The sequence below is a fragment of the Ips typographus genome, linkage group LG6 (genome assembly GCF_016097725.1).
Source record: "Ips typographus isolate SLU linkage group LG6, UJ_Ityp_2.0, whole genome shotgun sequence".
In the NCBI taxonomy this organism is placed as follows: Eukaryota; Metazoa; Arthropoda; class Insecta; order Coleoptera; family Curculionidae; genus Ips; species Ips typographus.
Window position 1 is genome coordinate 4,850,486 of NC_138427.1, and position 22,905 is coordinate 4,873,390.

The 22,905-nt window shown below is 31.8% G+C and overlaps 1 protein-coding gene across 4 annotated transcripts in view; it reads right to left on the minus strand.

Moving 5' to 3' along the window:
• Nucleotides 1-22,905, minus strand: part of LOC145731248 (homeotic protein ultrabithorax-like) — a 166,879-nt gene that overhangs the window by 24,120 nt on the left and 119,854 nt on the right. For 3 of the 4 annotated variants that reach the window (XR_014178773.1, XR_014178772.1, XR_014178774.1), the window contains 2 exons: nucleotides 19,577-19,773; nucleotides 19,348-19,515 (listed from right to left, as the gene is read on the minus strand). Coding sequence is in view for 1 of the 4 variants with exons in the window: in XM_081982930.1 (XP_081839056.1) it covers nucleotides 19,417-19,515; nucleotides 19,577-19,773 (296 nt within the window). In the remaining 3 variants the exon portion in view is untranslated. Of the gene's footprint in view, nucleotides 1-19,119; nucleotides 19,516-19,576; nucleotides 19,774-22,905 lie in introns of those variants that run through there. The other variant, XM_081982930.1, reaches the window with a different exon arrangement.

Here is a 22,905-nt window from a genome sequence, read left to right on the forward strand (position 1 = left end):
GGAGTGCTAAAAATATGGACAGCAAAGGGCGGTTTCATCAACAGCTTGTTTCCTACTATTAATAAGTAATAGTTGCCCTATCTATTATCTAGTTTCTAAGGAAATTGCCGAAATTGGAACTTTTTTTTTTGGATAGATCACTCTATCTGTTCAATGTTAAATTAGTTTAAGAAAAGAAATAATACATGAAATTAGTAAGTCTTTTGATTTGAATCTTCTAGAGTGTTTTGCAGATGTTCTAAAATGCATTTTTCGTGGCTCTCTGGCAGTTTTAACTTTTAACAACTGGAAAAGTAAAGGAAGTCGACTTTCCAAACTAGAGCACAGTGACATCAAAAGAGAATTAAGTTGATAAGAAGACAAACTTAAATGACACCTTTCCTTACATTGAAATGCGATTCAGTGTTGCCAAGTGGCATACTGAATCGCAGCTTAAAATACCTAGATGTAAGCAAATTTCTTCATGGATTTTGTAAACGTTATAGATATAGTTCATATCAGATTTTTACCATACAGGATGCCTAAAATACTATGTACCACTATCGCTGGTTTGCAAATGGAAATATATTCACTGTCTCTTAAATTTGCAGATTTTGGTGAAAAAATTATGTCTTTAAATGCGGACCTGGAAATCAAAAAAATCCATCTTCAGTAGATATTGTATGGAAGCTTTTGTTATTTACTTAAATAATGTAAAAATTTAGTTTTACTACAGCTTGTCTTAATAATTATTAAATGTTTACATTTTTCACATTTTTAATACTTTTTAATATGGATATTCGACATCAAAATTTAAATACCCCAGTTATGGACAGATAAAGCGGAAACTGTTTCCAGTGTAAATTTGTTATAAAATAATTCAGTTTGTAATTAGTTTTTTCTGTCTACAAAGGATGGTTAAAAAGAATAATTGTTGGAGCTACAAACTGATGTACTGAATTTTTGTCTAACTGTCAAAATAACCGAGTTAGGTAGTAGGTTAGGGTGTTAGTTAGTTAAAGTGCGTTTTAGAACGCGAAAAAAAGTAAAATATCTATTTTTTAAGTCCTTTTTCGATAGATTAACTATTTTTGAAGTCACGTCCAAGATCAAGTTTCTATTTTTATTTTTTTGGATTAAAATAAGCGGCAATTGGAGTAGCTTGTTTGTTACCGTTGATATGCTTAACGTTTACCAACGTTTCGGCAGCTTTATTTCTGCCATCATCAGGTGTAAAAACTGGAAAAAACAATTGCTAAGAAATTTAAATCGATTTTAATTAAAATGTGTATGTAATGTATGTAGTGTTCAGTAATAATGAAAAAAATCAAACAAATATAGGATGACAAACATAATCACATTTACATTATTTATTAGCAATTATTTCGAAAATTATCAATTTTTCAAATAAGAAACATAATTATTATTTTCGACGTTTTTCTGCATCCACTCTTAGAACAACCGTTGTTTAGAACAAAACATAAAAATTCAGAAAAAAACAGTTTTCTGGTAGGCAAAAATTCAAATTGTTTCAGGTATTGCAAATGCAAACTTTTACATAAAATGTCTCACAATAGGATACAGATAAGTTCTTAGTCCTTAGGGTTTTTCCATAATCGACCTTTTATAAAAAACGGAAAGTAACTTCTTATGAAGGTTAGGAAGAGAACAAGAAGAAAGAGTAATAAATACATACAGAAGAGGAAGCTTTATGTTTTTTAGCTTGATTGCTCAAACCAAAGTATTCCGACTAGTTGTATATTAACTTCTAAAGTAAATAATAAGAAATAAATAAAACGCAAGGACTAAACCGACATTAATCAAAAATAACTCAGTTATGAACATTTTTGTAGCCTGTATGCACTTAGCGAAACCGCAAATCTAACCGAGAAAAATAAACGCGCTATATTTTCGTCGTCGAAAGTAAAATATATCCAATACCATTTAAATAGCCGCATTATCAATTCGTGCAATCCATAAAGTCGACATTTCTGAATCCGTCTGCAAAATTTATATAGGACGAAATTTGCTGAGTACTTACTCTGTTCGAATTGATAGTAAGTATAAATCAGCGGTCAGGATATCGCTATAAAAATTATGTTCAAAGTTTGCGGGCTCCTTTGCAGTCGGACAAATTGGTTTTTATAATTTGTTACGTTTATTATCCAGTCGGGCTTTCGGTTCTGTTTGCGCAACGATGATCAACAACCCGAGGACTTGGGAATAAACTAGCAAAAGCAGTACGTATGTAATAAGAATATCAAAATCCGTAGAAAATATGGAACTAATTGTGTTGGACGGAGCATAAATAACGCGCGAGAACTGCATTACAATAAAATGATTAATAGCAGTGAAAAGTAAAAGGAATATTTATTTAATATTATAATTTATTCAGAAAAAGTCTGGTGGTAAATCTAAGTCTGCTTTTGACGTGGAACACTGCGCGTATATTTTAAATCTTGAGTTATGGCCAACCGCGTCTTGAGGAGCAAACCCAAAAAGATTAAGACAAATACTTCGCCAGTTTTAAGTTTCTACTTTTATTTTTAATTTAGGATTTTGTTGTTCCTGGTGTTGATTTATTCGGTTTCATTAGGCCGGCGATAAGCGAAAAATATTTTGATAGAGGCAAAATTGTGTAACGTGTTCGGACCTAATATATCACCAGAAACAACGCTATCGTTTTTTACAAGCCGCCCGGTCCTAACTGGGGTGCGTGGTCAGGTAGATAGGGCTTTAAATCAAAAATTATTTGTGAGGGCACCCTTCGACCAGATGTGCTGGATAGATAGTGTATCCAGAATCTAGCTGACAAATGGGTTATTCGATATTTTTAGGCTGAGCTGTTAGAAATTCCTTTTATCGCTCAGGTGTACTTGCAACACCCAAAAAAAGCAACCAAAAAGGCAATTTGGCTAATGCACGTATCCGTAGACCGATACATCAAAACGATGTGACTTGACTAGCGATTGTGGTCATGAGAAACTCTAAAATCTCTTGGTTTGGTATAAGTAGAATGTAAAATAACTTTAAGACATGTTAGTTCCTAACATTAATCACAACGCTGAAATTTTAAGAATTTTGATGGTCGCTTGTTGGTAATTGTCTGTAACAAGTGTACTTATTAACCTTCAAAAGAAATAAAGAGAAACAGAACAAATTGCGCAATATCGATACAAAACTTGTCGAGTATATATTATGCACATGTGTAAACTACTTAGAATATTATTAATAGTATACAATCTCTTATAAATTTCTGATTTACCAGAAAATATGCTGCATCTTTAGCTTCCAAATAAACTTATTTTAAACAAAGTCTACTTTTAAAGCAAAATTGATTAGACTTTTCATATCACTCGCTATAGATTAGATATTCTTTCTTATATATTCATACGAAATTCCATTTTGTGATCAGGTATGCTAGTGTTCTACATATGCCTATTTGAAATGAGAAGAAACATTATTTGTAATCAAAGTAAAAAAAAATTAAAAGCAAAAGTGCTAGGAAATCAAAATTTAATTTAAAATCTGGTAGTAACTTTAAAAATAATTGATAAAAACCAATGAAAGAAGCAGCAAAAACAGAGAGAAATGTGATATGTGATGTGAAACAAAACTAGTTAATGAAGATTATATTGAAAAATATAAAAAGAACACACTATGAGATGTGCAAAAATGTAAGTAAAACAGCAAAAATTACACAAAAGTGAAATCAAAGAACTGTTTTATCCGTTTGTTATTTTTCGACTATTTTGTCAACTATTCGCTTTTATAATGATTTGTTTATTAAATCTTAGACAAATTGGAGGCTGAGCGAAGCGAAAAACTTTGTCATCGATCAGTAAACCTTACTTACTGTTCTTGATACTTAAAATACTATTTTAAGGCAAGAATTACATTACAAGTCAGTTTGTAACTAATTTAATGTTACTAAGACTCAATTTAGTTTATATTTCAATCTGTAAACCCCTTCGTTCGTGGTTTGTTTCAGACAAATTGCGACCTTATCCACATAGTTTTTAAGTCAATGTCTTTGTTAATTTTAGAGTTTATGGTAAACTCCAGATTGAACTGATAGTTATAATAATAAACAAAGTGGCTCATTTAAAATATCAACCTTGGTATCACTTTTTGTTATAAGCGTAGTAAAGTAACCAAAACAAAATTTTCAGAAATTGATCACTTTTTTTTTCCAGAAACCTCTAAAGTACCATCAACCATTGGGGTTAGATTTCAATTTTTAAAATCATCTATTTAAAGTAACTAAAAAAAGACAATTATTTATCCCCACGTGTGTATTTTCGGTCCAAAAACGGGATGAAATTAAAGAGGGAGAGTTATCGGCTAAGTAATAAATAATTATTTAACCCCATTTTAAATTGACAAATCCCCATATTTATGATGCTTTGGTAATCATGGCGGTTGGTAATCCATAGGCTTTGAGGCATAAGTCATTATTAAATTTTACTTATCGCAATTTTCTTTCCGCGCTTTCCTCTACTATTATAAATGGCGGAGAGTCTTATTTGTGCAAAACAACGTATCAAAGAGGGTGGAGGATGTTCGTCTATCTAGTCGTGGAGGAAAGGATCTAGGGCGCCCAACTCCTCGCCGGAAAACCATATTTTTGAGACGAAGGACGGAAGACAGGGCGCGAAACAAATTGAAAAACGTTATTATAAATGCCACCGCAATAAAAATGTAAAACAAAACCATATTTCAAAATAACGCGCACCCCATTTGCGAGGATTAGCATTTTAAAACCAGACACCTTGGCTTTAAGGAGCTATATGCGTATTCGGGTTTGGGGAACGAGGGCATCAACGCAGGGACGGACTTTTTGCCACACCCTTTGCCTCAAAATGAGTAAGTACTTTAAATATAGGAAACAAGTTAAGTTGACGCACATGTCAAGGAAATCAAAAGTGCTATAAGATTGTCTCAGATTAATGCCTTGGAATCAATTCTCTCCCTCAGAAATTAAAAACAAAAAAACAAATTTAATAATAATGCATGCACTGACATAAACATAATGTCACCCTGTATTAGCGGTAGCAAACTTCATCTTGAGGTCTGGAGACCGGAACCAGAACAGGATAATCGTTCTGCTCGACGTCACAATTGTCAGGATCACCTTCCTAAGACAATACAGCATGTAGTGTTTTTCATTTTCTTTATATTACCCTTGATGCTCGTAAAAGCATTTGCCATGACCGAACTTTTATACTAGTTTAGATTGTGACTGGTGTAAGTTATTAGGTTACAGGGACGTACTTTGCGAGGTTTTTTGGATTTTTGGTTTAACGCTTTTGCGTAACTTGTGTGTGATTTTCTTGATATAGTTTGCAACCTTTTAGAGGGGAGAACTGCAGAGTTTGCACAGAATTTGAAAACCTTTTTAAAGATCAGTCAAAAGGGTTGATGATAATTGGATGCGCCACTGATTTATTCTCGCGCATTCAATATGACGCCTATCGCTCTACTTTTTCAAAGTGATACAATTTCTTTGTTTCCTATGGTAGGAATGCCACAACTGATTGAGGAGGGAATTGGGGACCGACCGTTTTTCTTCCACTGGCTCCCGATAGACTCGCTCCGTTAATTGACGATACTTATTTCTTTATAAACCCAAACTTGTTAATGCTTTTTTCGTCATTTCATATTGCATATTTTCTCGTACATGAACTGGGGAAATCCTCATGTACCGCGTTGACAATGATTTATCCGTTACAAATTGGAACAGTGTTTGTCTTTCCAACAAAAAAAAGCTAATTGCCTCGTTTACTGAAACAAAAAATTCCATATAAGCGGGTAACTTAATACTTGACTTCGAACTGTTTAAAGTGGAATGATTAAAACCCTGACAACTCACAATGGGGCTCCCTCTAGATTGCTTTATGTTTGTAGGCTAATTTACAGAAAGGAAGACAAACGCTTAAAACAGTGCAAACAAGCCTATTTGAGTATGGTAATTTGTCTAAGAAGCTATTTCCTGTATAGTTTTACAGTATTTGATTTATGGGTAAAAGAGAGTAAAATGGGGTGAAAGTATTCCTAAGGGGACGAAAATTTAGCTCCCTCATCAGGTTAGAGGTAGGAAATGAAAAATATTGTTTTAGAGTATTTTGAAAGTTATACACAGAGGGGAATTTTCATCTGTAATAATATTTCTTGTTTAGGAATGTTTAGAAAAGGTCCCATTTTCAGTTAAGCCTCTACAATTAATTAAAAAGGGCTTATTGAGAAATCCGTAAGGGTTGGCTAGGATGAATCAGGACAAATATGTCTCTCAAGCTTTAAGCTTTAAGGGTTGAGAGAAATAAAAGCAGGGAAAGACACTAGCGCAAATAGAAGAAAGCAATAAATTAAACATATTAAGGAAAATTTTACTTGAAGTTGAACTGAAATCTGCTAGTTCAAACCACTGTTCCATTCCACTTATATTCTTAAATGTATTTTTATTAAACGTCGTTGTATTTCATTTCCACAAATTCAAGAAAGTTGCAAATTTTGGCAGACTCTAGAAGCAAGCAAAAGCTTATTTCATATACTTACAGTAGGAAAAGTTCTCTTTTTCCAATGAGCTTAAAAAATATGGAATTAGGTTTCAACAATGAATGTATTTGTGTCTTAAGACTGAGGGGTGCAAATGATCCGTACAATATTTCAACGAGTGTAAAATCGTATCATTATACAGGGTGCCGGCATATTTTGTAGCAGGAGTCTAACCTAACCTAACCACGTTTTCCTCAAACTTCTGAGTTTATGACTACTTTTTTGAATCTACTTAATTACACGTATTACAATAGATGCCAGTGCAGAGGGATATTTTTTTATATTTTTGATTTTTTTAAGTCTTTGAACTTTTTTGGTTTTTGTGTATGTGAAAAGTTTTTCAGATTTTTTAAAAAGAAAAAATAGAAAAGTTTTGTTTTATTAAATGAATCGCAAAAAATGCAAAATATTTAAATAACGAATTATTATATACAAAGTAATTCAAATTTTATGAATTGCTTTGTAAGTATGTAATCAAAAATTTCAATAAAGGCTAATATTGTGTTGACTTGTTCAACTATTGTAAAGCAACTGTCAAATATGTCAAAACTGTCAAATTATGCTAGGTAGAGCCCAACGAGTCAAAGCAGAGTCACTTTACAGGCACTATTATGGAACAAATATACTTTATAGCTTCATGGTCATTGTTTTAGCAGTTGCGACGTAACAGTTTCCTCAAAAATCTTATCGTGAAAAAATCTTTAAAGCTCAAAGAGTCAAAATAGAGTCAGTTTACTTGCACTGATTAAGGATAGAACAGGTTTTATAACTTCATGATCGTCAGTTTGTCAGTTGTGACATATTATATATCACAGTTTAGTAAAATTCGAGTCAAAGGAGATAAACCTACTATGTTTTATAGCTTAATAAATAGTATTTTAGTCAATTGATAAAAACAACACTAACTAACGAACTATTCGGCTAATCAAAGTTTTTAAAACGGCATTTCAGCATTAAATTTTGCGCAACTTTGCCCCAAATTAAACTTTTTCGTATCTCCTTTAGTTTTCGATATCCCAATAGTGAGGGTCGAATTTGAATTACCCAGTATAATAAAAAACAGTATAGAAGTAGGCACCAGCTCCTAGAATTATTTCCAGTTTTTAAATTAATATTTGAAAATGTCAGAAAGCTTCTACAATCGGCTTCAGCTTCAATAAAATCAAAACATCCAACAAAAAAAACAAAATTTGGAATTACTTTAAAATATTACTTGAGTAAACAATATTTGATAGATTTATAAGATTTTATAATAAAATTCACAATACTTGGTTTTGAAAAATGCAATATTATTGATTGATATTAAACCGTACATTTTTAAATTGTAGGTCAATTTGTTGGAAACTGATAGATAAAAAAAGAGGTTCTGTAGTTAGAAGTCCCGTAAATTATCTCGAACAAATCTTCTTAGCACAATGTAGAACCCCCGGGATCGTAAAAACGGAGCTATATTTTTTACACGCATCATCCTTCCCAAAGAAAAAATCCTTGAGCCCATAAATCCTACTTAAAAAAGGCCTCTGCCGGACCGTGGGCCGCCAAGGAGAAACTCCCCGCTATTTTATAAGAACCCATAAATTAGTATTTACCGGGAACTTGTCATTGTCACCTCTTCTGAAAAATAAAGACCTGATATGTAACGTGGAAATTAAAAAATGGCCGCTTTTGTTTAAGATGCTGTTGTAATATTTTTTACAGGACCTCACTCAGGACTATTCTCAATTCTCAATCCATGATGCTGCGCTTAAAGTAAGGAGCATTATTTTCAATGTAAAACTATCAGACACAACTTAAAAAAAATTGTAGCAAATTCAGTTTCTCGTGACTGCAAAGTTAAACTAGGTTATAGTGTAGGAGTAACAAAAGTCCTACCCTGAATAAACAACAAACGTTTGAAGAATGGCTCCTAACGAATATCTCGTGAAAAAAAAAGGCCGATAAATTTTGTTAGTGTGGCTATCAGATAAAACTGACACTATAGTTTCTAAAACTTAAAAAGGTACTCTATTGCGCCCAACCAACCGAGAAATGAGAGGACGAACTCGGAACGATAAAAACGATGGGAGACAGTGACGTCGGTGAAAAGTTTCGTAGAAAAAGGGCCGAACCGATTATGGCGAATCTATTTCGGCCATTTTGCAAAAGGGCTACGAAGGGTAAATTTAAATTAAATAGTTTTGTGGGCAGATGGTCAGTGGCTGACCGTTTAAGTGGTAAATCCTTTTCGGAGTTATTGCCTGCTGCGTGCTGAATTGGAATAAGGGTTCATCAGTCCTTTGAAATATGATTGGCTTTAAACAAGCCATTTTTTGTTTTATTACTCCCACAATTTTAAAACTTTAAAAATTGCGAAATCGGCCAAAATTTAGTAGTAATTTTTGGAGCATTTATTGTATTATTTTATTCTAATATAATCTTCAAAGTTATACGATGCACATTATCATACGCAGAAATTTCACAAGTTTTGCCTTATCAATTAACTTAACAAGTATTGCATTTTTTAGTTCTAGTACATTCTAATAATTATTTAGGTATAGGGAAATATATTAATATTTTGTCAAGATTGTTAGTTGGAGAGCGAGGAGGAGAACGAGTGAAATACACTGAAAATGTTGTAGCTTTGACCAATGGGACCAAACCCAAAAGCTTTGAAAAAAATGGTTTGTTATTATATAAAAGAACTTGCAATTTATTGTCTAAAGTTGGACATTTTATTTAGAGCTATTGAAGCTGATAAGAAGTAAGCTGATACAGAAGGAATAACAAGAAATATATCAACACCGTGGGAGAGTCTAGATAGTCAAACTTTCATTAGTGTGTTGAATATATTGCTTTCATAGTAAGTATATTGCAGCGTTGATTCTGCAGTAACATTAACCAGTTCAATAGAAGACATATCAAAAAACGACAGAAGTAGACAAATTGTATCAGTGGATTCTTAGATTGGCAGCAAGTGGGTAAAAAGAGAGTTGAATGTACTGACCTGTTTGTACCTGACCTGAATTTGTACTCATTGAGTTTCGGAAAGTACAAAAAATAGATAATTTTTCCATACTTTCTTTCTTAAGCTATACCTACGCAAATACGTCTATAAGTGTATCAAATCAGGAGTTTTTTCAATCAATCAACCCAAATTTGACATTCTAATTTCAGGCTTGTAATAATATTAAATAACAAACTTTCACTTGAAGCACCTATAAGTACATGCTGTATCAAGTTAATCTGTTTAAAAATTATGAATCTTCTGTTATTTCAACGTTTTTTTAGCACTATCTACTCACTAAATTAATACCGTTTATCAAAACAGATGAGAAATCTGTGATAAGCATTGCGATAACACTTAATATTCTTAGAATGATACTTTTAACGGGAATAAAAATTTAAAACTTTGAATTAAATAAAGACACTTATTGCAAGTATAGCTTGAATGCCGAGGTAAACTTGACCAAACTAATGGTTACTGAAATGTCTGGTTAGATACATTTTTTGGGTAGTTGTCGTACAACAGAGCAAATGGCAACGGTTACACCAGCAGTAAGTGATTCAAACTAAATTATTTAACTTTGTATATATGTTATTAAAGCTTTAGTTATTTGATAAGCAATCAGAAACTTGAATAATTAATGCTACTTACTTAAATCTCAGCACTTATAATATGAATTTAAAACACTCATGGTTGTGGCTCACAAGGTAAAATCAGAGAATTTTCTCTAATTTGAACCAAGATTTGACAGGTTAACTAAGTAACATTACTACAAGACGTGGTAAACGTAATCAAATTCATGACTTCAGTGAATTGCTGGTAGCTTAATATCTGAAGATTGATACCGTATGATTGTTCTAATACGTCATTTACACGGATAGAAAATTTTACAAATTCATGCAATTACGATATACAAATACGCTTTGTTACTGTTGAAACAGTAAAGTTGTCAAGGAAACCTTACAGAAAAAATTGAATGTTCTTAAAGGCAATTCAAGTGACTATATTTGCAGCGGCAAAATCTAATACACCTTCAAAAGTGTATTGTATAACTCTTACTTTTTTGTAAAAAATAATCAACTTGTGGGGTGTTAAACATAGTGTTTGACTTTGTTATAAACCACATAAATAGCCTTGTTCTAATCACGATTATCTCGTCCTTTAACCCTTGCTTTCAACCCTACTTGGTCAAATTTAGCCCTTGCGGCCGATTAGTCATATTCTTAACAGAAGGGAGGACGCTACCCTAACAATTATAGAAGGATTATAAGTATTTGTTGGTTACGGTCGTTGGTCTAAAGCTCAAAAATATTGCTACGCAAATACATAGTGAATACGAACTGGGTTGTAGTGATTGAGATTTCCTTGAGGACTACACGCAAAACGAGTGAGAGAGAAACTCGAACATCACGAAGAATCGCAAGCATTTCAAATTAACAAGGCACACTTTCATATAAGGATAAAGAACGGTGGAATTCGTCGAAAACCGCGCTCTCGAGACTTTATCCGCTGGCAATCTAGGACATGCGTCTTTTTCTCGGGTAAACAAATGTCAGAATTAAAATGTCGTATTGCAGCTAAAACAACTTTATCTACAGATGCCGCTCGCCTCTTTGCGACAGCGATCCCATCCGTAGTTGGCGATTTACGAGGGCAGTTTTAAAGTCTACGACCCCCTTTTTTATCCCTCAGGGTTGGTTAGTTAGTTAGACAATGGCGGGGGTTGAAATTTGTTCAATGCCTCTTCAATTACTAAATACAAAGGGTGGTTTGCTAATTCACTCATATTGCGAAGTGGATGATTAGAATAAGGCTTAAAAAAGTCAACATGTGTGTACCACAGGAAAATTACAAACCTACGAGGTATAATTTGCATGTCGTTCACAAATGTCAGCAAAAATGACAAACAGCCAATAAAAGGGCGTCAAAAAGGCCAGAGTATTTGTTGATCCAGAGGCGCACCGATGACGTTGTTAACGTTGTTAACATACGACCGTAATGCCGGAACATTACGGGACGTTTACGACCGAGTTTACAGATCGTAAAAATCACTTTAACTACCCAGAAGTGTGTTAGGCCTTTATTACACGTTATTTCTTCATTCATTTTCGTATTCGGTTTTATGGATCACTCGTCACGATTTTATGGGCTTTAAAGTGGTCGGCACGCGTCCATTTGGGACTTATCATCGTGACTGGGAGGAAACCGACCTCGCCTTCCTCTCCTATCAGCTCTTTGGTTTTGTTACTGTTATTAACTGTTGTGAACAGGTTCAAAAAATTTACTTATATGAGTCAGGTTGTTTGGTTATCTAATTTATTACTTAAGAGATAACAAACAGTAACTGTATGAGTATGTTTCAAATTGCAACATTGTAATAGCAGATTTAAATAGATTCCAGAAAAAAATCATAAATAAATTACAGTCTAAGATGCTATTTTATGTTGTTGTCATGTTTAATTACATTTTAGTGATGTTAACATTCAGATATATTACAAGTAGAAATTTGCAACCCTAACTCTGATTGTGCAAAAATATATTGTTATAACTATAATAAACTGAATATCAACAAACAACCCGAAAAACAAATCTCCGAACATAATTATCACATTATTGTTGTGATTTACTTTAGTGTATCTTTTTAACAAGCATCCTTTTCCTATAAGACAACAGAGTAACTTGATACTTCATGTATTTTAAATCCAGATTAAAATTAACTCTGTATGATGATAATTGGGAAAATAATAATATATTTTCGATAATGATATAATAACGATGCTGAAATATGTACTGAAGGTAAGGAAAATTCATATACTATGTATTACACAAAATAAAAATGATTTTTTTGACTATAAATCAGGCAGAAAATAAAACCAAAAACTTTTAGTAATCACAAAAAGTACGAATTCAAGCAACTCTATCCTCTCCACAAATATCTAAACAATGTTGAAAAATACATTTACTACTGATAATGTTATTAGCTTTACATTCTAATATTTTTGGTCATGTAGTGTTTTTGTTTGTCTGAAAAATTGCAAAAAATCTGTAATAATTCATCCAAGTTGGAACTAGCCAGTAGAAATTTTCAAAACAACCTAAAGCGACAAAGAATCCAGCCCAATATTAACATTACAAAAGAATATATGTTAAATAAAACATCACAACTTTTTAAAATATCCCAAAAAACGAATAGAGGTGTTTTGAATTTAAAAATATCGTAATTTTTCAGCCACAAAGCTGTTGAACAGTTATTTTATTTGAAAAATATAATTCACTTACTTTCAAGTACTAAAACTGAAAAATCAATTACTATATAAACAAAAGTAGTTGCAAATGCTAATTAATTTTTAACAGTTTTTTTCATCACTTGAATTACTTTAAATCCGAAATGTGCCGTAGACTATAAAGTGTAACTTACGTCAATAGTCTACACGTTTACTCGAAGTTAACGTAAACGTTCGCCATGTAATCAACGTAAAATGTAGAGTATGTTGTTATTTCATCTCTTTATGTTTATAATTCTACATTATTTTTATTAAATCATTACTATTGTTACTAAGAGTTTACCGGGAATCTTTTCAGTGAGCTTATCAAAAACTTATTGAAACTACTTTTAAAAGAAGGGAGCTACGTTAAAACTAATTGAACTGCTTGTTTCTAAAGTTAAGTTGTTACTTTTCATGTCTTAAATTATTTTTAGTACATGTAAAAGTGTTAGGATGGCTTGTTTTTGCTAAATATCTACACACGTAAGTAGAGTATAGGTATACACAATTTACCATAATTTTCTTTGTATTTATATTCGGCAATTACATTTTGCATAAATTGAATATAACTAATAAATATCTACATTATTTAACTTACTTTGAAGAAGTTCAACGATTTGTGACTGAATTTTGAGTTCAACTACTTTACAGAAAGTAATTGGTAATTCAACTACTTTTTAGCATTATTGGCAATTGATAATTGACTAAAATCACAAATTTTAGAGTAGTTGATATTTCTTATAATTAAGTAATTTAATTACTTTTTTTGAGTAATTGCTCTGGATACCCATTATAGCACCTTTTCATACTTCGGTTGGGGCACAGTGGTACAACAATTTAAATGTAATATGTGCTATTTCCTGTCTAAAAATCTAATACACTGTCCATCCAATGTAACATTACTTATAATGTAATGCAATATTTAATTTTTTTGCTTCCATATTAGAAAAAAACTAGTTTGTTTTTAATTTTATATTTTACATATTTTCTCTAGTTTGTTTCAGATTATAATGCTAAAAATAGAATAAAAATTACCCTTTACACAAATACACAATGTAATAATTAAATTGGTGAGAAACAATATAACACCAAAATCATGCTTTAGAGAAAAACGATAAAATAGGTTTTTATACATAATTAGATGTATAGAAAGAGATTGTATAAGAATATGAATAAGAATTTAAGATTTATGAAAATGAAAATGTATAAACTATCTTCAAGTTGTTCTAATAACTATAGGGACAGTGATATTTACTAAACTATAAATACCATATTATGAAGAACAATTTTGATAGTACAGAGTATCTAGGGTCTTTAGACTGTCCTTTTATTAGACATACATACTTATAAACACAGTTTTGAAAAAAAAATGTTGATGTTTTAAGCAATTTGATAACATTTTTCTTATTTTAAATGATAGTTTCCAAGTAAACAAAATTAATTTTTTTGAACTTGTTATGAGAACTTTACGACTTAATAAAACAAAGTAATACTTGATTTAACTTAGCTATAAGTAGAAATTGATACTAAACTTTATAACTCTTGGTGTGGGAGCATGCAACTTCAAAGTAATAAATTATTTAAGCAGTTGTATACCTGCAATACTTTGACTTAGATGATTTACGAATTTGGCTACTTAAACAATACAACCTGAAAAAAAACACACCCTATCTACCTGAAAAATTTCATATAACAATAGCCGGAGCTGAGGCTAGAAAATATATCATCATGGCATCCCAATAAATAACTAAGACTGGCGATTTTTCTTGTTATTAATTAAAAACACAAAAACAGCGTTCAGAAAGAGAAAAAATATGGTGTCTACTGTCTAGCTTGAGTTATGTCCGTTGCGGAGCACGTGACCGGAGAGAAAGAAGGAGAGAGGGCGGCAGGGCGGGAGAGAGAAAAAGGGGCTGATCAATAAAACATTTCCCCTTATGCCAGGGGGGATGGGACGGGGATCCGCACCCACCCCTATCAAGAGAAAGAAAATCGTTACCGGGGAAGAATGTTATAAATGGCACTTCTTTCGGCGAATATCGCTGCCCAACTGAAAAACAATTTTCACGGCGGTTTTTCAGCCGATCTGCATATACACGGAGACCGAAACTGGAAAGCGTGCCTTATCAGTGACTGAAGAGGCCGAAATCCCTCCGGTGGAAAACTAATAGTGCTTTCGCAACTTTGTTTGAGTTGCCCGCCCCCAAAACATACACTGTTTAATTAGTTTGTTATCTTTAAGGTGCGAACTTTAGGTTGCCTATATCCTTATTGTGACCATGAATTTAAATAGCTTAATTACTTTTTTTATTCTCGAATACTAATTAATTAGTTGTCTAGTTACTTATTAAAAACTTATTTAATAAAATTCATAAAAAAAAAAATTTAAATAAATAAATAAAAAAACTCAAAATGAAAATTGACATCAATTGGCAGAATCGCTCGCGCCATCTATCCAATAAAGATCGACTTACACGCACAAAATTGGCCCATTACTCGAATGACGACGACGACGGCCATCTAGCAGTTAGTTGCCCAACTATGACCCCATAAACATTACAGGCATCCACGCATACTTTATAGCCGGGTTCACAACCAATGCAGCGCGCGTCGTCAGTTCGTTCGCCTACAGAGTGAGTTACGAGTCCGATTTTCAATGAAATTACCAGCCACGTTGCCAGATTATACGGTTAATCTTTACGCCACAGATTTTTGTTTATGTTTTTATCAAAATTTGTGTTTAGTTATTATAAATTATTTTTCGTGTAAAAAATCAGATTTCTTCATTAGAAATGCAAATAAGTTTATAGTATAGAATAGAATTTGGTGACGAAGACGATTTTTTTGTACAGTTCGCGATTTTCAAGAAATTTACTAATATTATACTAATTTAAATAGGACTTGCCCTTTAAAACAACACAAAATAGTAGATATGGCTAAAACCAAAGTAAAACGAGATGACGTAATAATGTAGTTGTGTTAATAGGAAGTTAATAATACCCTCACACTTCATAGACCATTTGAAAGGTTTTTAACTCGTAAATTTTACTACACAGATGTGATATATGCTCATTCTAATAAAACTTTTATAACGCTATAAACCTCAGACTGATAAATAATAAGTTTTTAGGTGTCAAGGGCGTAAAATCCTACTTTTACGTCCGCTTACAAAAGTTGTAGTCCAAGCGAAACGCGAGCAAGAACTAATTACATGAGGACGTAAAAATGTTTTACGCCAGCGATGATAACGAGGGGTAGATCGCCGAGGTAATTTGGTGTACACACTCGAAGTAATTCGAGGTATTATGAGGCACATTCCCATTATTACGAAGCATTGTGAGGTATTACGAGGCAGTTTCAGATATTTCAAAATGTGGTGTATTAATATAACAAAATTGACTGAAAATTGAACAGAACAGCATACGCACATGTAATTATTATGGTAAAATCTTTGTTACATGGTATTGAGTTGAAACAATATTTATTACAAATTATTCTAATACTTTACCAATTTTTCAACATTTAAATTACATTTTAAAGTCACGTGACTGTTTTTGACAGGTGTCAGTTGGCTTGGACAGTGTTGCAAGCTCTAAAATGGCATAATCAAAGCCACGTAATGTGTTGCTTGCAATTTCAGCTTTTACAACTGTCTAAATTTAATTTACCAATTTTTTTTATTTTAAACCACATTTTAAAGGTCACGTGACTAATTTTGACAGATGTCAACTGGCCTTTACAGTGATGCAAGAACATGCAGTATTGCATTTTCAACGTTTTTACAACTGTCTAAATTGAATTTACCATTTTTCAAAGTTTAAACTGCGTTTTGAAGTTCACGTGACCGTTTTTGACAATGTCAACTGGCTTTTACAGTGTTGCAAGCTCAAAAATTGAATTATCAAGTCACGTGACGCCGTTCTTACAATTTTACTACTGTCTAAATTTAAATTACCAATTTTTCAACTGTTTCTTTTAAATGATAAGTGTCTTTATTTGACACGTGCTAACTTGGTACTGTCATAGTAAACGTGTGCAAACGTCAAAAAAAAAAGTTGTTTGTCAGAATTTGCAAAAACAGCCACCAATGTGTAAACATTTGAAGGTATCCCCTGAGGCAGTTTAAATAATTTAAAAGCATTTTAGGCAGTTTTAAGGCATTATCACTATAAGGCATTTTGAGCAGTAATAGAAGCATTGTGAGGTATTTTAAAGACATTTCAAGGTATTTTAAATGCAAAAAGGCATTTTGGAGTGCAAAATTATCGGCGGTTTACCCCTCGGATGATACTTTTACTACGACGGGAATGAAAACACGAAACAGTGAACAAAATGATAAATAGAACCAGGTTTAGCATAGTTATTGTATTTTTTTGTAGTTTTGTACAAGACTTTTGAAATAAACTAATCAAACAATTTTGATTTTCTTCAAGTGATCTAGCACTCTTACATTGTCAGTTTAGTAGATGATTTCGTTATTATTCAAACTGTATCAAAGAAAAAAGCAAGCCATAAATTGAAAAGAGTACAGGAAAAAAATTGAGTAGAAAACAGAAATAATCTGGTTTTCTTTATTTAATTTTTCAACAACAAGTTTTTACACTCATCGATTGTATTACAAGTAGTAATAGTTGTACTTATTAAAAGACAAAAACTTAATTAAAACCTGAAAATGTATCTACATGTTTATCCAAATGACACGACTGCTGCCATCTTAGGCCAACGGCAACAATTTGTATTTTGCTACTATTTCTTGAAAAATATTGATTATATCAGCAATTTCTATCAAATTTTGAGAAGTGCCCTATTATCGGTTTCTTGTAAAAGTCTAATCTACCATTAAACTTCGTCGTTTGTTTGCCACAAACTATATGAAGTTTCTAGAAAACTCTTTCCAGTACCATTTTGACAACTCACAAAAAGTGTAACAGACAAGATCAGAAAGTCCAGCAGGATACAAAATGGCTATGTCTTTGAATTCTACTAAAAACGTTTTATAAACAACTGTTTTTATCACTATTTAATAGCCTGTAAAACTTTTTCAATTATTAAATAGAAATAGGTTATCTTAATGTTTTACTACATCAAAAAATGCTAAAATTAAAACGTAAAAATCAACAAACGTAAAGTCTTAAAAAATAATACCAAAATTGTATTTTATGAATTTACCAGAAAATTATGAAAAGCGACTAGATATTGTTTCATAAAAAAATACTAAAAGTGCTTAATAAACAGTTGAATTAAAAAGTAAGAAATTGGAAAAGAGCCAATACACGAAATCTATTAAACTGCTGAAAAGTTACTTGGAAGGCAAAATAATCTAGAAATGTCAATTACTTAAACAATTAGTAATTTACAGGGTTTTTTTCGAATTTTAGATTAACTACCTAATAAAGACATAAAGACCACAAAATACTACTTTCTATAAAAGATCACACAACAGCGTAATCAATCTGGTGTATTTTCCTATCTCAACAACACAAAAACAGCTTACATTTGCAATCAAAGAGCTAACCAAATCCGACGATGATCCAATCAATTAAACATTCTCATTGTCTTTGTGAAAAGTAAATAAACGACAATAACACAATTGTGGTATCCCCATTAGACCCATTATTATTATTGTTATTAATACTATAATTATCGCATTAAAAGTCATTAAATAAATTAAATCGATAAGGTTTTTTTTTAAAGCCATTATAGTGAAAGAAAAAAAACTGTGTGGTGTTATCACCGTTTTAAGTGTGTTGTTATGTAATGCCTAATTATAAAGCAACAAACAATAAATTTTGTATTAGCATAGTGAAACTAGTAAAATGACAGCCAATGAAATGGGGATTTAAGTAAATAAACTCTACCGGATCATAAAGCAAATTAGCATAGCCGGTCATTAAAGCACGACAAAATCCCAACAACCCCTAAAATGCCATTAAAACAGTGTAAACAAGTCAATGAGTAAAATGATCGGTAGTCGTAAAAGTAACACCCTCTAGACCGATTCAATGGGGATAATCGTAATGATGTTTACGGTCGTAAAGTTGCTCGTAAAATGGCGCAGGTTTACCATCTTGTGGCTATTTTACGATTCACTTCCAGCTGTTTTTGATTGTTCAAATTTTTCAAGGCTTTCTTTTCCATTGGGTGCAACACCAAGAAAGAGATCTATTGTTCTACTCGTACTAGCATTCATTGGCAATTGTAATTTTAGAAATTTCAAAGACGACAATGAGATATAAATCACGCTTGAATAAGCATAACGGTTAAGAATTCTGAACCGAATAGGAAACTTGATTTTTTTTAGTTAAGTTTAACAGAAATTTAAATAAAAGATTGTAATGCTTAGATTACGTTTATTCACTTTATGTGGCATCAACAAAAAACAGATTCATAAATAATAATGCTTATAAAATGGCTAATACGAAACGCACTAGGAGCAAAAATATAATATGTTTACCTACTAATAACAAAACCAACTAAACATAAAACGTATACAAGGACAACAGAGATCATTAGCTAAAAGATGTTAGTTGTGGTCTACCAAAACAAAGGCTGAATATCACTTACCTGTTAAGTAAATGAACTCAGCCATGTCCCATCATTATCACCGGTGAGGGGACGTGGTGAGGGAATTAACTAATTTTGATCCACTTGTTGTTGCGCCACCGCTGCCGCCGCCGCCGCCGCTTTTTGAGCCTGCGCCTGTTTTTCCTGCTCGTTCAGCTCTTTTATGGCCTGCAAATGAACTTCATTTAATCAAACGCAACTTGCAAACATCACGTCCAAATGTACCGACCTGAATCTCTTTTTTCAACTTCATCCGCCTGTTTTGGAACCAAATTTTGATCTGTCGCTCGGTCAGACAGAGCGCGTGCGCCATCTCTATCCTTCTCCGCCTGGTCAGGTAATGGTTCGTGTGAAATTCCTTTTCCAGCTCCAAGGTTTGGTACCTGGTGTAGGTTTGACGGCCACGCCTTCGGAGTCCATTTGCACCTGAAAATAGACCAACCAATTAGTTCAGTTCAATTTTTATGCCCGGTTGTACAATAGTAGCTTAAATTTTCGGTATACTATATGTGATAGTTAAAACTATCCGGGCGATTGTACAACCGTGCTTTAGCATTGGTTATTACACACTTGAAAAGGCTTTTTTAGGTCTTTCACGTGAGTAGATAATGTTCTCATGTCCTTCCTCTTTGTTTATTGCTTGTTTGTAGTAAAAATCTGATTTTTAAATCATTTTTAGATTTTTGACATAAATTCCAGTCATTGAAGATCGAAGCGATCTTGGAAACCAAAAATTCACACAGATACAACGAATATTAACTTTTGAGTTTTGATTTCAAATTTTCAATCAAGTGTTTCAAGGGTTTGACTCGGATTCTAACAGTTGAATATAAAAAATTTACTTACAAATCTAAAAAATACTCTGTAAACACAGAAATTGGTTTGCAGGCTTAAAATCAAAATAAATAAGGACTCTCAAACTAAAAAGTGACATTTTAATGGTTTTGTGGTGGTTTTCATAGTTTCAGACTAATTCTAACTCTGTAATCTTTAAAAGTGTATTGCAAACTAATGAGACTTGGAAATAATAAGAATAAATAAGTAAAATAAAAATTCGATTGAAAACAATTAAAATTATTATTAATCCATATATTATTATTACAACACTAAAGAGAAAATATAATATTGGACTGGATTACTGTATAAATTCATTACCTACTTATTAACGTTAATACTGAAGAACAAACCAAAAACAACTCTAAAATGTATGAATATTGAAAAAAACAATATAAATATAGAATTAATATAAAAGCCGTGCTGTTATGACAATTTGTACTGTTCCATACACATAATTCCCAATTAACCGCGTTGATATTGTGCACAAATTAATGTTATATTGACTAAATATTAGTTTCGTTTTTACAATAATAAAATAATGATTATACGTATTGATATTAATTTATAGACAAGCCAATTGTGAAATTTACCGTGTTTTGCACAATGGGATTTTAATGATATGATTTGATTAATAAATTACTTTAATTGAAATTTATAATAATTGATTGTTTTGTATGCACTTTTAGAAATCTATTAGCTTTTTCTTGATATTGCACATTAAGAGATTGTGATACAGATATTAAGTGTAAAAGTAACAAATAAATTGATGCACAGTATTAATCAAGCCTTCATATTAATGTTCTAATAAATATTTTCTTAATGTTAAAGTAAAACCATTCTCGTAAAAATTCACCGGTTACAAATAATTTTCACGATTTTTTGCGATATTTCCCGAAATACAAAGTTTTTCTTTACTGGCTAGACAATATGGCAGAGGGAATTCGAACAAAAGTGCGTGCTATAACTCCGGAAACGAGGAACGTGCAAGGAGTTCTTTATTGATCGCCTTTGATATTGATAAACCGAAAATGGCACGCATTTAGATGTCTAGAATACGAAAAATATTACTGAAGTAAAAATAAAAGTAAAACTTTACAATTTTCTGAATTTACATCTGAAATAGTTAAATTACTAATTTAGGTATTAGCAGAACTAAGTGTGTAGTATTTTCAGTTTTCTATCAGCCAAGTCGTTCTAGAAAATTGACTCAAGAAAACGTTTAGCAATGATCAATCAACAACAAGTTGAAATGAAGTCGACAATAAAGCACCAAACAATAGCAAGTATAAAATTCTATTTTCTTTCACGTATTTTTGACTTAATATTGAAAAGACACTATATTTGTATATTATTACTTTCTTATACTAACAATAGTTTTACTATAAATGTTATCCGACGGATAACTATACAGCAGTGAAGTACGCTGATCAGAAAGTTGTATTTAGTTGTAATACAGAACAAATATGTATTGAAAGTATATGAAAGATAAGGAAAAAATGAATTGTTACAAAACATAATCTTGAACACAAATGATTGTATTTAGGCGTACCTAATTAAACAAAAGTATAGTGGTTTTACTGCTTTACCACTTTTTTACAGACTAACCTAACCTAATCTAATCAAAAAGTCTTTCTTAGTTATTTAACATTAACGTGTAAGACACCTTAACGCTGATGATCACGTGACCACGTGATTGTTAGTGTTATTAAATAAACAGTACAGTGTTTTATAATTTTTTGCAAAAATAAGAAAACAAGATTCTCCATCTTGCTCATGTAATTTCTGACAAAAAAAATGGTAAAAAATCAAAATTTGAATTTGCCAGAATTACGATGCTACTTTTCCTTTTACTTTTTAGTAACTTTGAATTTTCATATCACGTGACGTATCGAATTCAAAATACAGATATTTTACGTCACAAAATTCGTCTTTAATTTAAAAACATACTCACGTGACTAGGTTAACATTCACAGACTGTCAGACTGGGTGACCTGAATATTTTTCAAAACATAAATCTAAATTTTTAGTGCCATGTGAGTGTTTTACAAAAAAAATCAGAACGTTGTGAGACTGTTTTTAAATAGAAAACATGAGATTTCATAGCTAAGTACGTTTCTTATTAAAGTTTTGTAGATTTTCACTGGATAGGCTTAATAAAACGCATTTTTAACAGCAATAATTAATAATTTACTAATCCAAGAACGTGACACGTGACGGTTTGTAAATAATCTGAAATTTTTCTAAAATCGTAACTAAGATTTTGTAAAAGAGTTAATTTTTTTATGTTAGGTTAGGGGTAGAATATGTTTGATTCCTCCTAGAATAGTTATTTCAACATATAGTCATGCTTTGGTGTTTACCTTTGGTTATCGTGGTTGTTGCAAAACAATTACCATTATTGTTGTTTTTTCAAAAGTGATGTATCTTATCATAAATGATAAAAGAACAAAGAAGATTCTGAAGAACTGAAGAAAAAATCCAAAAATGATATCTAAAAGATTTACCCATGGATTTTGAATTTTGGCTAATAGCAGCTGTTTTATTAGATGTGACAGAAGCAACAAGTGACAGAAGTTCTGATAGTAAACTATTTACGTATTAGATAGTCATTACATTGTTTTTTACCAAGTAAAGAAAACACAGCTAAGGCAAGAAATCGTAATTAAAGAACGTAGTCCAAAAATTTCAGTTGGGGAACAAATCGATATGGAATTCTTGTTA